The sequence below is a fragment of the Gallinula chloropus genome (assembly GCF_964237585.1).
Source record: "Gallinula chloropus genome assembly, chromosome: 11".
Classification (NCBI taxonomy): Eukaryota; Metazoa; Chordata; class Aves; order Gruiformes; family Rallidae; genus Gallinula; species Gallinula chloropus.
Genome location: NC_140096.1, coordinates 10,494,932 through 10,507,236, shown reverse-complemented (window position 1 = coordinate 10,507,236; position 12,305 = coordinate 10,494,932). Strand labels below are relative to the sequence as shown.

General features: G+C 51.4%; 1 protein-coding gene across 1 annotated transcript; it reads left to right on the top strand.

Annotated features, from left to right (window-relative positions):
- Nucleotides 1–701: 701 nt before the first annotated feature.
- LOC311195766 (syntaxin-1A homolog) lies at nt 702–1,583 on the top strand (the record flags this gene model as incomplete). The annotated part of the gene is made up of 1 exon (XM_084269191.1): nt 702–1,583. One exon carries the CDS (start codon nt 702–704, stop codon nt 1,581–1,583), a length of 882 nt encoding a protein of 293 aa, XP_084125317.1.
- Between the last annotated feature and the right edge of the window lie 10,722 nt (nt 1,584–12,305).

Here is a 12,305-nt window from a genome sequence, read left to right as displayed (position 1 = left end):
ACCACAGTTTGCCTTTGTCAAACCACTTTTGCTGTCATTCCCATAGGTATTACGTCACAGGCGTTGTGTACTTTACATCATCATGTTTAGATCCTATATGATGATACATGTTGTATGTCAGTGTGGCAGGGAACAGCTGGCTTATCCTCCTGGTGTGCTTCAGGAATACATTTTGTGGAGGAATTTTATCTTTAAAGGTAACTCTTACAGCTGGTTTAGAATTAAATTGTGACTTTTATGCAGTTTGGCAGTGTGTGGACCAAAGGCTACCTTGCCCTGACATGTGGGGTGGTTGTGTCGCTGCCCTAGCTGCTGGAGGGGAGACGGGGGGTGAGCGCAGGGCAGGCGGCCCCCTCCTCTGCCCCTGGCTGGCTTTGTTTCTCAGCACATGAAAAGCCCTTTGTTTTAAAACCTGGAGGATCAGATGTTGGGCCAGGAGAGCCTCTCCCGTGACGCAGGCACTGGCAGTGCTGGCAGCCATCCCACCCCAGCCACGTTCCTCCCGCTCTGCCTCCCTTCCCCTCCCCGCCGGCGGTGGGGTCCGGCTGGGCGGCTGACGCAGGGCGGCCTGCCCACCTCCATCAATATTTGCTTCAGGAAGCTTTTTAAAGGCTCCCTCTGACGCAGGGAGCTCCGGCCTCACACCTCCCATCCCAGGGCCGATGTGCCGCCCATCCCAGTGCCGGTGGCCGGTGTGGACTATGAGGGACCGGCTGGCAGAGCTGCGTCGGCGAGCGGCAGCTGAGGGAGACCCGCACGAGGATGCCTTGTGCTTCGACAACCCAGCATTCGGCACAGACGACGCCAGCCCAGTCAGCCGGGTGCTGCAGGAGGCGGCTGAGCTGTGGCGGGAGCTGGACCGGCTGGAGCAGCTCTCTGAGAGCATCGACAGGACACAGCAGACAGTGCTGTGCTGCACCTCGGAGGAGAGCATCGCCCAGGAGAAGAAGGGGCTCGGCATGGCCAGAGCCACCTTCACCCGTGAGGCAGTGGCCCTGCAGCCCCGGCTGGGTGCTCTGCCGACAGCAGCAGAGGGGAGCACGGGGCGAGCGGGCCCCCGAGTCCGCCAGACCCAGCTGTGGCTGCTGCTGCGGCGGTACCGCGCCGTCCTCGCCCGCCATTACGCCCGGGAGAATCGGTACCGGCAGAGGCTGAAGGAGCAGATCGAGAGGCAGGCGGAGCTGGCGGGCATCAACCTGGGGGCCGAGGACTTGGACCAGCTGGCCGAAAGCCCCGAGGCACCCCGCATCGTAGGCCGCGACCTGGAGGAGCTGAAGGCCCAGCAGCACCTGGCCTTGACCCAGGCGCGCCAGCGGCAGCTCCTTGACCTGGAAGCGCAGATGGCGGAGCTGCACGGGCTCTTCCTGCAGCTGGAGGGGCTGCTGGCCGAGCAGCACGGGGCCGCCGACAGCGTGGAGCAATACGTCCGGCGCACTCTCGACTACGTGGCCCAGACGGGTGGCGAGGTGAAGAAGGCCTTCGTGTACCAGCGGCCATCACGCCTCTCGGCCCTGCTGACGGCCGCGCTCAGCCTCTGCGCCTGCTGCACCTGCCTGCCCTGCCTCGGCGGGACCCTCCGATGAGCCTGAGTCGTGCCAGCGGGAGCATGCAGCAGCTTCCATGGATTCCCCCCCACCTCTGGTGCTGTGAGCGGCCTTGGCTGCCTCACGCTTTCTGCATGGAGGTGCGGGGACCCTGCGTGTCTTGTGCAACAGCACGGGGACCGTGCACGTCATGTGCAATGGTATGGGCACCCTGCACACCTTGCATGGTGGCATGGGGACCCTGCACACCTTGTGCAATGGCACAGGGGCTGTACACGTCTTGTGCAATGGCATGAGGACCCCGCACACCTTGTGCAATGGCATGAGGACCCCGCACACCTTGTGCAATGATGCAGGGACCCTGCATACCTTGTGTAATGGTGTGGGGACCATGCACGTCCTGCACAATGACACAGGGACTGTGCATGTCTTGTGCAGTGGCATGGGGACCCTGCACACCTTGTACAATGTCACAGGGACTGTGCATGTCTTGCTCGATGCAGGGACAATGTACCTTGTACAACAGCGTGGGCACCTTGCACAGTGGGACTCTGCACACCTCCCACGGTGGCACAGCGACCGTGCGTGCATTGCATACCAGCATGGAGGCTGCATGCACAGCAGGCCAGGCCCCCGAGCACTGGAGTACCCAACAAGGGAAAGCCTTTTAATCCTGTGAACCCTAACTTCAACACTTCAATGTTTCTTTTTGTGTTATTTAAAGGGACAGAGTGGGGGAGGAAGTTGAAGCTTTTGGCACATTTGTTGTTATGTATGAGGGCACCCGATGGTGCAGTGCCACCTGTGTGGTATGAAGGCTCCTCCATCCCATCCCCATCTTTATCCTCCCCGCTTCCTACTTCCCGGGTGGTGTTTTACACACATTAATGTTGCGGTTTTGCCACTGTTGGTTTGCAAGCACCTAGATTTCCCAAAGCCTCTCAAGTAAGAGACAGGGCAGCAGAACTGGGAACTGGGTAAGTTTTTTGAGAGCCCTTTGCAGAAGGTCCCTGTGTGTCCTGGGAGTTTGTGGAGTCGGGTCCCTGCTGCCTCGGCCACCCTCAGGTTTATTTCTTGTCTTCTGGCTGAGCCTTAATAAACCAATTCCTCAGTAAGCTCTTGAGATGGGTTAAACACCTGAATTTTGTGTTTCTTCCACAGACTTTGCTGAGAGGACGAGTCAAACAGCACCACTGCCCTGGGAGCACTGGGAAGGGGCTATGGGAGGGTGTAGTTGGGACATCCCCACATCCCAGGATATTTTCACTGCCTGGACACCGCAAGAGCTGTATCCCCATTCCCCCAACACATCAGTCCCAGGCAGAGCTGAGGAACCTGCCAAAACAGCAGCCGTTTGTGGCTGGACCATCATTTTGGTGTTTGCTTTCAGTGCTGAGGCTGGGGATGTGCTTAGGGCTCCTGTTACTGTGCTGCTTGGAGCACCATGGGGTGGGGAAAAAGGGGAACCCCAGGGAGTGAAGCAAAGAAAACATGACAGAGCTGCTTGTGAAGGGAGAATGGGGCCGTACGGCACAGAAAGAGGCCAGAGATTGAGTTCATTGCTAAAACCTCTGGGCAGTCATGACATCAAAGATGATACTAAAAACTGGCCCTAATTGCACCGAGATTGGGCTCAGCATCCCAACTGGATGGGATGAAGATGGAAGAGCGGGTTTGTGGGTAAGGTGTTACAGAAGAGCCACCTTCCTTTTGGATCCATGTCTCTCCTGTGTGCCCAGTCACCCCAGAGCAAGTTCCTGAGCTGGAAATCAGATGAAGGCACAAGCAGAAGGATGAGCTCCACTCCCAATTGCTGTGTTAAGGCGTGGGGCCGCGCTAGCTCCTGCTCCCGACCAGCCTCCCCAGTGCAGGGCAGGGACCACCTGCCCCATCCCATCCCATCCCATCCCATCCCATCCCATCCCATCCCATCCCATCCCATGTGTGTCCAGACTCTGCATCATATATTAAACCCCAGGTTTGATGTGCAAAATCCTCCTCCTGGGTAGTGCAAGAGACTATTTACAGACTCCTAGGACACACAGTGACAGGAAGAAGAACCTCAGCCAGGTAAGGGAGGTGGCAACAACTGATGTTTAACCTCACTTTACGCAACAGCTCTGTGCAAACAACCTCCTAGCAGAGCTGGTGCCAGCCCTGGGAGAGCCCTGGCTGGGCAGCATCCAGTCCCAGCAGCAAAACTGGTTGAGCTGCTCCGTAAATGATTATCCATAAACCGCAGGGAGAGAACAAAACCCTCTGGTATCGTCAGTGCTTTGAGCTGGGGCAGGTCCACAGGGGTTTCACAGGGCACAACCTCCTCTGGAGCCCAGTGCGGAGGTGATGAGTACCCAAGCCCAGCTCCTTCACTGGCAGCAGCGCCCTGTGTACAGGGGAGCAGCTGAATTAGGGAGAAAATCACCCCAGTTTGTCTCATGGGGACTGGTGAGTTGTTAAGGAAGGAAGAGAAAACGAGGAGAAACTCTGCAACCCAGAGCAGATCTTCCCCCCACGACTTTGGTTTGTGGGACTTCATATGAGGTGATTCATCGGGGGGTTCCTATTCCTGGTTGCCTTGCGTTAAATACTGTCCTCAGATGGAGACTGATCATGGTTTAGCAAAGTAATTAATGACATTATCATGATAGGATTGGGGGGGGGGGGGCGGGGAGGAGGGGTGTTCCTTTCCCTTCTCCATAAAGGTTGGGATCCTTTCAGCTGGAGCACATTTGTTTTATGAATATTCCCAGGGATGATGAAGCCAAGGTGGGGGACCTGCTTTAATATTCAAAGAATATACATGAGGAGGCCCTTTTAATTACTTCCCAAATGAGCCTGATAAATGTAGGAAGTTCACACTTAAGGAGAAAACTCAGAGAAAGGCCAAACGTGTTCAGCTAACAGCAGGCTGGCCAAGCCCCTGAGCTCTGCTCTGCAGTGACGTGCTCAGAATGAGTTGGTGGAAGAGGAACCTTGCACCCAAAGGAGCTGGCTTGAGAGTCCCAGGCTTCACAGCTCTGCTGGCAGCATGAGCTGGTTGCCACCCACAAAGTCTTTCAGCTGAAGAAATGGCTTTTTTTGAAGGGTACCAAACCTTTTCCTGACGTTTGGGCAAGAGAATAATTGCTGAACCACTTAATCACCCAACAAGACTTGGGGCTTTTAGGTAATTATCATGGTGTAAGTCTGTCATTACTGCTCGGAGGCTGGGGACCACTCATTAGAGGGCTGGAGCATCTTCCCTATGGAGAGAGGCTGAGGTAGCTGGGCTTGTTCAGCCTGGAGAAGAGAAGGCTGTGAGGGGACCTCATTGCAGCCTTGCCGTCCCTGAAGGGAGCAGAGAAACAGGAGGGGAATCAGCTTGTTAAAGGGCAGAGACTGGCAGGACAAGGGGGATGGAGTGAAGCTGGAGGAGGGGAGGGTTAGACTGGATATTAGGGGGAAAGATCTTTACAGAGGGAGTGGTGAGGGGCTGGAACAGGCTGCCCAGAGAGGTGGTGGGTGCCCCATCCCTGGGGGTGTTCAAGGCCAGGTTGGATGGGGCCCTGGGCAACCTTGTGTAGCTCCAGGCCTGGAGGTTGGTGTCCCTGCCTGTGGAAGGGGGGTTGGAGCTCTGTTATCCTTGGGGTACCTTCCAACCCAGATTATTCTATGATTCTATGTGCTCCAGTCCTAACACTGAATTTTTATCCCTTTGCTGCTGTCAAGTTTTCATGTCACAACAAATAGCCTCTCCCTGACCCCCCCAAATAATTTCTTCTGAATGCAACTTTAAAAGCCTCTTGAAGAGGAACCAAGTTCCCTGAGCTCTGTTCAATTTGAAGCATCACTTCAACCAAACCACTGGACATCCACGTTTATTGGCAGAAGCGGAGGGGAAACGTGCATCAGCGCTTAGGCTGTAATTCCATTTCACTGCACTCCACTCACTCCTGAATAACACCCCAGCCTGAGAGCAAGGAGAAGCTCTCAATTCCCAATATTTATATATTTTAACCCAAGATGCAGGATTTAAACTGCATCTTCATTTTCCTTTAGAAAGCCATCACCACACGCTTCCATTTCCAGAAATTTTCCCCAAAAGTGGGGTTTTTTTGTGTCCACAAAGGCTTTGTGCACCAAATCACACTCAGTATTTTTATTCTGAGTCTACTGAGCATCAAATCAGGAATTCATTCTTCTGTGTGGGCTACAAGGTTATTGCGACGCTTCAAAACCCTTTTCATTCGCCAATACAAAACTGTGTCAGCAGTTTAAATTGGCTTGATTTGTTTTTCCTCAGTTTTTCCGGTGTTTTCCAGTGAATCAACAACCCCATTCATAGAGCTCATCAAATATCTGCTGCTGCTGCCTGGCTTTCTAAAAGAAAAATGCAAAGATCTGGCTCACAAGCCTTTCTGCAGAAGTAAGAGATCGCTTCTGGGCATCTCAGGAGAGCAGCTTCTTGTCTTTCTAGCAACAGGTTGGAAACTCCATCCTTGGATTTTATTGGCAAATCAGGCCTGTTTCTAAGTTGTTTTGGTGCTTGGTCTAATGGGGATGTCTGTGGTGTCCCATCAGCCCAGCCTGGGCAGCATGGAGCAGGTCACATCTCAACTTTAGATCTCTATTAAGGCTGTTTCTCTAAGAGGCATGAAATAATTCATGGTTTCTGTTGTTAAAATATTCCTGTTGGAGTTCCCTGTCGGGGATGAGTTTTGATCTCCATGCCTCGCCTTGCAGTCAGCTCTTGCAAAATCTACAGGAAATCACCGGGGACGAAGCAATTTGGGGTTTTCACAGAGGTCCCTATCTCAGGAGATCCACCCCTGTGGTTTGATGACCTGCAGCTTTCAGAACAAGAGGCTTCTGTGAAGTTTTTTGCAACACTGCCTTCTAGCGGGTCTCCATGGGTGTGTTGCTGCAACTTGGCCGTGCAGAGGGAAGCAGGAATTTGGGGGAATAAAGCCAGGTCTAAGTTGGAACTCTGTGATCCTCAGGGTCCGTTCCAACCCAGACCATTCTATGATCCTATGACTCTATGATTCTATGACACTCAGGAACCAGATGCTTGTAGCCCTGCTTGGCTGACACTGGGTCAAGCCATCACCCACACACCATGATGGGCAGTCCAGGCTGGAAATTCCTGTTTGCCAGTGCTTGAGGCCCTGTTGACACAAATCTTGTTGTTTTTCTGAGCAGGGATTGAAGAAGTTCTTCAGCAGGGCTGATTTATGGTCTCTGCTTGGCCAGGAGGGCAAAGTACTCATGACAGGAGAGAAAGGGAGAGAGAAAAGGGATTGGTGAGGATTTATTGCCCTCAGAACTCTCCTATCACTCTGCTACTGAATGGAAAGGACGGATGCGCGTTGCGGTCTGCCAGGATCTCTCATTAGCATCAGATGATGAGACGAGGAGATAATAGCTTCTCTGGGGATGATTTGCTTCTTAACTGCTGTTTCCAAAGCTTCAAGACTGATCCAGAGGACAATTTGATATTGTCACCAGCAATCTGCATCGCTGAAGCCTGTGGAGCCTCCGCAGTGAGTCACGCGCGGGGACAGGCCGGTGGCCGCCATGACGTACGCGTGATGGCAAAGCTGTGGCTCTTCTTTGACACCAGGCCCAGAGCTGCCTTGGCTGCCCCAGGAGCGTGCTTGCAATATTAAACTCAGTTTCAAATGGCCTGTAAATTAAAGTTCTGGTGTGCTCTCCCTTCACAGGTAGTTCTTCACGGTGAAGCAACCCCCGTGGGCTTTGTAATTTGGGTCGATGTCTGGTCCTCTGAAGCGCGGTTTGCTTTGGTAGCTCCATCAATCAATATGCAGCCCGGGGAGCCAACCACGACAGGATTTCCATTAATTATGAAAGCCTTAAGTAAAGCATTTCACTCACCCTGAATCAGTAATTCGAAGGGTTGGGAAAAAAACTGTCTCTAAATTTCTTTTAGAAAATCACATTCCCATTCCCTGACATTCAGTTGCACAAAATTCCAGGCAGGTAACCTGGAGGCCTGTCCCAGCGTATGGATGCTTCTTGACAGAGTGAAGTAACGGCATCGTCTCCAGATGCGGGGCTGCATCCTTCTCTAAAGCTAAAGGAGGGAAGGTTTAGATTAGGTATTAGGGGAACAGAGAGGGGGTGGATGCCCCATCCCTGGGGGCGTTCAAGGCCAGGTTGGATGTGGCCCTGGGCAACCTTGTGTAGCTCCAGGCCTGGAGGTTGGTGGCCCTGCCTGTGGCAGGGGGGTTGGAACGCTATGATCCTTGGGGTCCCTTCCTAACCCAGACCAGTCTATGATTCCATGATCTTCAGTACCCCAAAAACAGCCCCAGGCCATGGCATGAGGATCCCAGCTCAAGGGGATGTGGTTCTGCTCCCTCCTATGGGACCAGGCTCCTGCTGCCTTACTGTCTTCTGGAACTTATCCTCTCTAAGGTGTATTCCCATGTGGGAAACAAGGTTGGCAGAAGCTGGAAGAGACCACCAAGTGCCACGGTGGTTTTCACTCTCAAAGATCCCCAGCATCTTTAAAAGCAGGTTTTGTTTAAGGGGAGGGGGCTGACAAGGTACAATGGACACAGAACAGCCAAACCCTGGGTAAAGAGGTCCCATTGAGCACAGACGTTGAAATCCACATCCCAGAACAACTCACTCCTGATGTCAGTGTTCTGTCAGTGGGAGCAAACAGGACAGCGACTGGAGCTACCAGGTATGTCTGCATCACAGAAACCCACTGCCCATCACAGGCAGAGCCTGGATATGCTGGTGTCTTAAAATAGAGCCAGGCAACGGCGTGAGTCACCCCAACCACGGCAGGAGAGCAGTCACCAGCCAGTGGGATGGAGAAAACTACCTGGTACTGGGACGTCTTTCTTCCAGTGTTGTTACTTTATTTAGCTGCTTTAAGCCCAGGCATTTCCTGGGAAATAGAGGAAAAAGGGAAGTCTTCCTGTAATGGTTTCAGGTGCTGACATAACGTGAAGTAACATAGCTCCATTTGCTTCTTTGATAGTTAAAAATATAAATTCCCCCTAAAAACTTGGAGCATAAGGCTCTGAGCTGTGGTACAAATATTCAGTATTCACTGTACCTGTGTGTGACACACAGACACCTCAGGCCATGCCAAAGCCAGGGTGACCCAGGGATGGGGGATGCAGCAGTACCCCAGCAACAGGTATCCAAGGCACGTGGCTCGTCACCCTCATCTGCAGGGAAGAGCCCTGCTCCCTATTCCCGATTTACCCCTATTTCAATGATTTATTCTTGCTGCCAACGTCTATTTACAGCCAGGTAATGTATATACAGCAAATAACCCTGGGACAATCACGAGGGAGGTTTTTAATACCTTGATGTGTGTGTCTTTTGAGCAGGGGGCTGGCTGGAAAACACTGAGGACCTATTCTTGGGCTTCTCTATTGAAAAGTCCAGAGCCATGTCCTCCTTTTGACTAAAAATGCACATAATTTTTCCTTTCAAAGTAGAGCTAACGGGTCAAGCTGAACTTTATAGTAAGAAATAAATTCTAGAGTGAATTTTACCTCCCATTTGCAATGGCTCAAAGCCATTTGGGATGCCAGGCATGGCTGTTTCACAGCTCCAGTGTGCTGCCTGGATTAGAGGAGTCTGTCTCAGAGGCGTACCCTGTGGCACCGGTGTTTTAGGGGAAAAGGAGGTGGCCTCTCTCTCCTCCAGGAAAGTCCCAGTATTTCTCATTCTTCACAATTCTAAGGCATGACTGCCATCATATCAGTTATGCTCCCCATCAGAGAATCCTACTTCCAATACATTATGGCAGCAATAAACCTGGGACCCATCAAAAGCTCTGGAGGCACTGGCTGATGGCTAGTGAACTTCTGTTGGTGACTTGCAGATAAAATTGTGGGCAGAAAGCAACAAGGAAAGGAGCAGTCAATATCATAAAGCAGGATTATTGCCCTGTGGGTTACAAAGAGCATGTTTCATAGCTTGTGAGATGGGAATCAAAGTGGAAGAGTGGTTTCCGAAACCAATCCTCTTCCTCCTCTCATGTGCACTTTGGTGACACAGTGTAGAGCTCAGCAAAGCTCCTTAGACCTTCGCTGCCTTTTTGTCCCCAATCTATATCCTTCAGAAGGTGGATCTAACCTGATGTTGTGCAAAAGGGAAGAGAAGTAATTGCATCAGCATCCATCACTGAGGGATGATGATGATGATGATGCCGGCCAGGGCAGCAAGGTGGAAAGCTTTCCACAACTTTCCACACCAGGATGGTATAGCTGGACAGTAAAAAAGAATGAAAGATTCCTTCACTCACCATTTTACACTCATCTCAGCCCCAAAAGGGCAACTTTTAAAATCACTGGACCAGTTTTGTATATCGAGCCTGCAAAGGCTTCAGAATAACCCAAGTGGAGAATATTAAGAATAGAGGAGTGGGGAAGATAAACAATCTTGATAGCACCGTACATATGCTGCTTGTTCTGTGCTGGAACGGGAACATTCAGGCACTTTTTCCAAAAGAAGCAATTAGCACTTTTTAAATAGCTATATTATGCAGTCAGAAAAAAAAAGAGAATAAAAAATTGCTGCGTTTACTGCGGCTGGGAATGGATTAGGTTTATTCACAATAACAAAATGGATTTTGTTTAAGAAGGAGCAGATAAACAACTCAACCCCCAAACTTCTGCTGGAAGTCAGTTAACATAAATCTGAGCAAAGGAGGACAGCAGCTTGGCTGAGATGGACAGCAGGAGTTAGGAAGTTTGGTGCAGAAGTTTCCATGGGTTTTTTAAAGTTTCTGTAGTTCCTGCCCCAGCATCCTTGGAGTTGACATGTTTCCAGTGACACCACTTCAAGATGTTGCACCTACTTCATTGCGTGGGCATCACATCACAGCAGGGTCCCTAGGACAGGTCACACAGGTCGATGTCCAGACGGGGCTGGAATCTCTCCAGAGAAGGAGACTCCACACCCCCTGGGCAGCCTGTCCCAGGGCTCCCTCACCCTCACTGGTAGGAAGTTCTTCCACATATTGGTGCAGAACTTCCTGTGCTCCAGCTTGAGGCCATTGCCCCTTGTCCTGTCTCCACAGACACTGAGAAGAGGCTGGACATGTTCCCCTGTGTCCCACCCTTGAGATATTTATAAACATTAATAAGATCCCCTCTTAGCCTTCTCTCAAGGCTGAACAGCCCCAGTTCATTCAGCCTTTCCACATAGGGGCTTTGCTCAGCCAAGTGTTGACATCCTTTGGGGACAGAGACCTCACAATCTCTTGGTAAGTCACCACTCCTAGGTTCTATTAAATGAGTTCCCATTAAAAGTCTGGTGGATACTGGGAAAACTCAAGTGCAGGCTGGCTGCAGCCTGGGACCAGCGACTTCTCCTCTATTTTTGTTCCACTTTCTTGTGTTTTTTTGCCCATGTTTAGTGAAAGTTCAAATAAATTGAAACAGCGAAGGGAGCAGATGTGCATCAGTATCATGTGTGGGGGGGAAACACAGTCTTTCTTCCTTTTGTCTAGGGGTTGTTGAGAAAACATTTGAAGGAGACTTTGAAATAGGCACACCAGCCATATATATATATATATATATCTCACCAAGCAAGAAAGCCTGCCCGCTCTCTTGTGCTGCTGCATAATGGAGTTTAAAAGAAACAAGTCTTATTTCCATACTGAGTCACTGCTTGCACTTTGTTTGGGGAGCGTTGAATGGGGTTTCGCTTCAGCTGGTTGTGAAGCAGGGACAGGTGCAGGATGGCGCCTCTTTGTTCCCACCACAGATGTGGGCAGGGGAGAGAGCAGCGCGCTGCTCGTCCATAAAGCGCCAACAGAATGATGTTAAATTAAGGCTAAAAAACGGGTTTTTTTGATGAATAAAGGCAGAAGCCCACGGTTCCGGGAAGAAAAGATGTTCCACAAGGAACCCAAGTTTTCAAACTTGCAAAATCTGGAGCTGTTATAAAACCAGACGTTTATAATTTATCTTAATGGGTTTTTTTGGGGGGGGACTGAAAGCGGCAACCGGCAACAGCGTCGGTAGGGAAAGGACAGGTTTCCTCATGCCAGGGTTTATGCCCCTTTCTCGGTTGTCTTGGGCAGATAAAGGCAAACGTGGGAGCAGGGAAGGCTTGGGAGGAACCCAAGCTACATATCCTCTTTCCTTGGAGGTGACATGGGTGCAGACACAGCCTCATATTTTGAGCTCTCCTCTGCTCTGCATCTCCAGTCCTGCCACTGAGCAGAGGGCGGACGAGGCTGGAGCATTCAAGCTCCCATTTTGGGGATGCTAAGCATGGTTTTAGCAGCTGTACCTCCCCTCCCAGGTTGGTAGGAGCAGAAGGTGGCTGCTCCCCTCCTGGCACGGCTGCCTTTGGTGGCTCCGCTCCGGTGGGCATCACCGCTGCCTCAAATCACTCCTCTCGGCACATCTTTGTGCCGGGACGTCAGTGAACATCAAAAGTGTTTTGTAATTGGTGGCTGTGCAGTGATAATGAGCAATCCTTGTCCTCCCTTGCCCGGTCTCCATCCAGACAGGAACCAGAATAGCAGGTGGGACCTCATCTGTGGGTTCCCAGCTACATGGGAGGCATCATACAACCCTACAGACCTTGGTGCTAGCTCGGTGCCCAGCACACAGCAGGGTGGTACCCTTGGACCCGGCACGTTGGGTCACGGTTATCATGGATGTTTCTCACCATAACCCACATTTCTAGACACCAGCATCATACAGGAGTCAGGCAGAAGCTGGTTTTCTCTTTCCACAAACATTTTTAAGGTTTTGAAATATCCCTGACCCATAT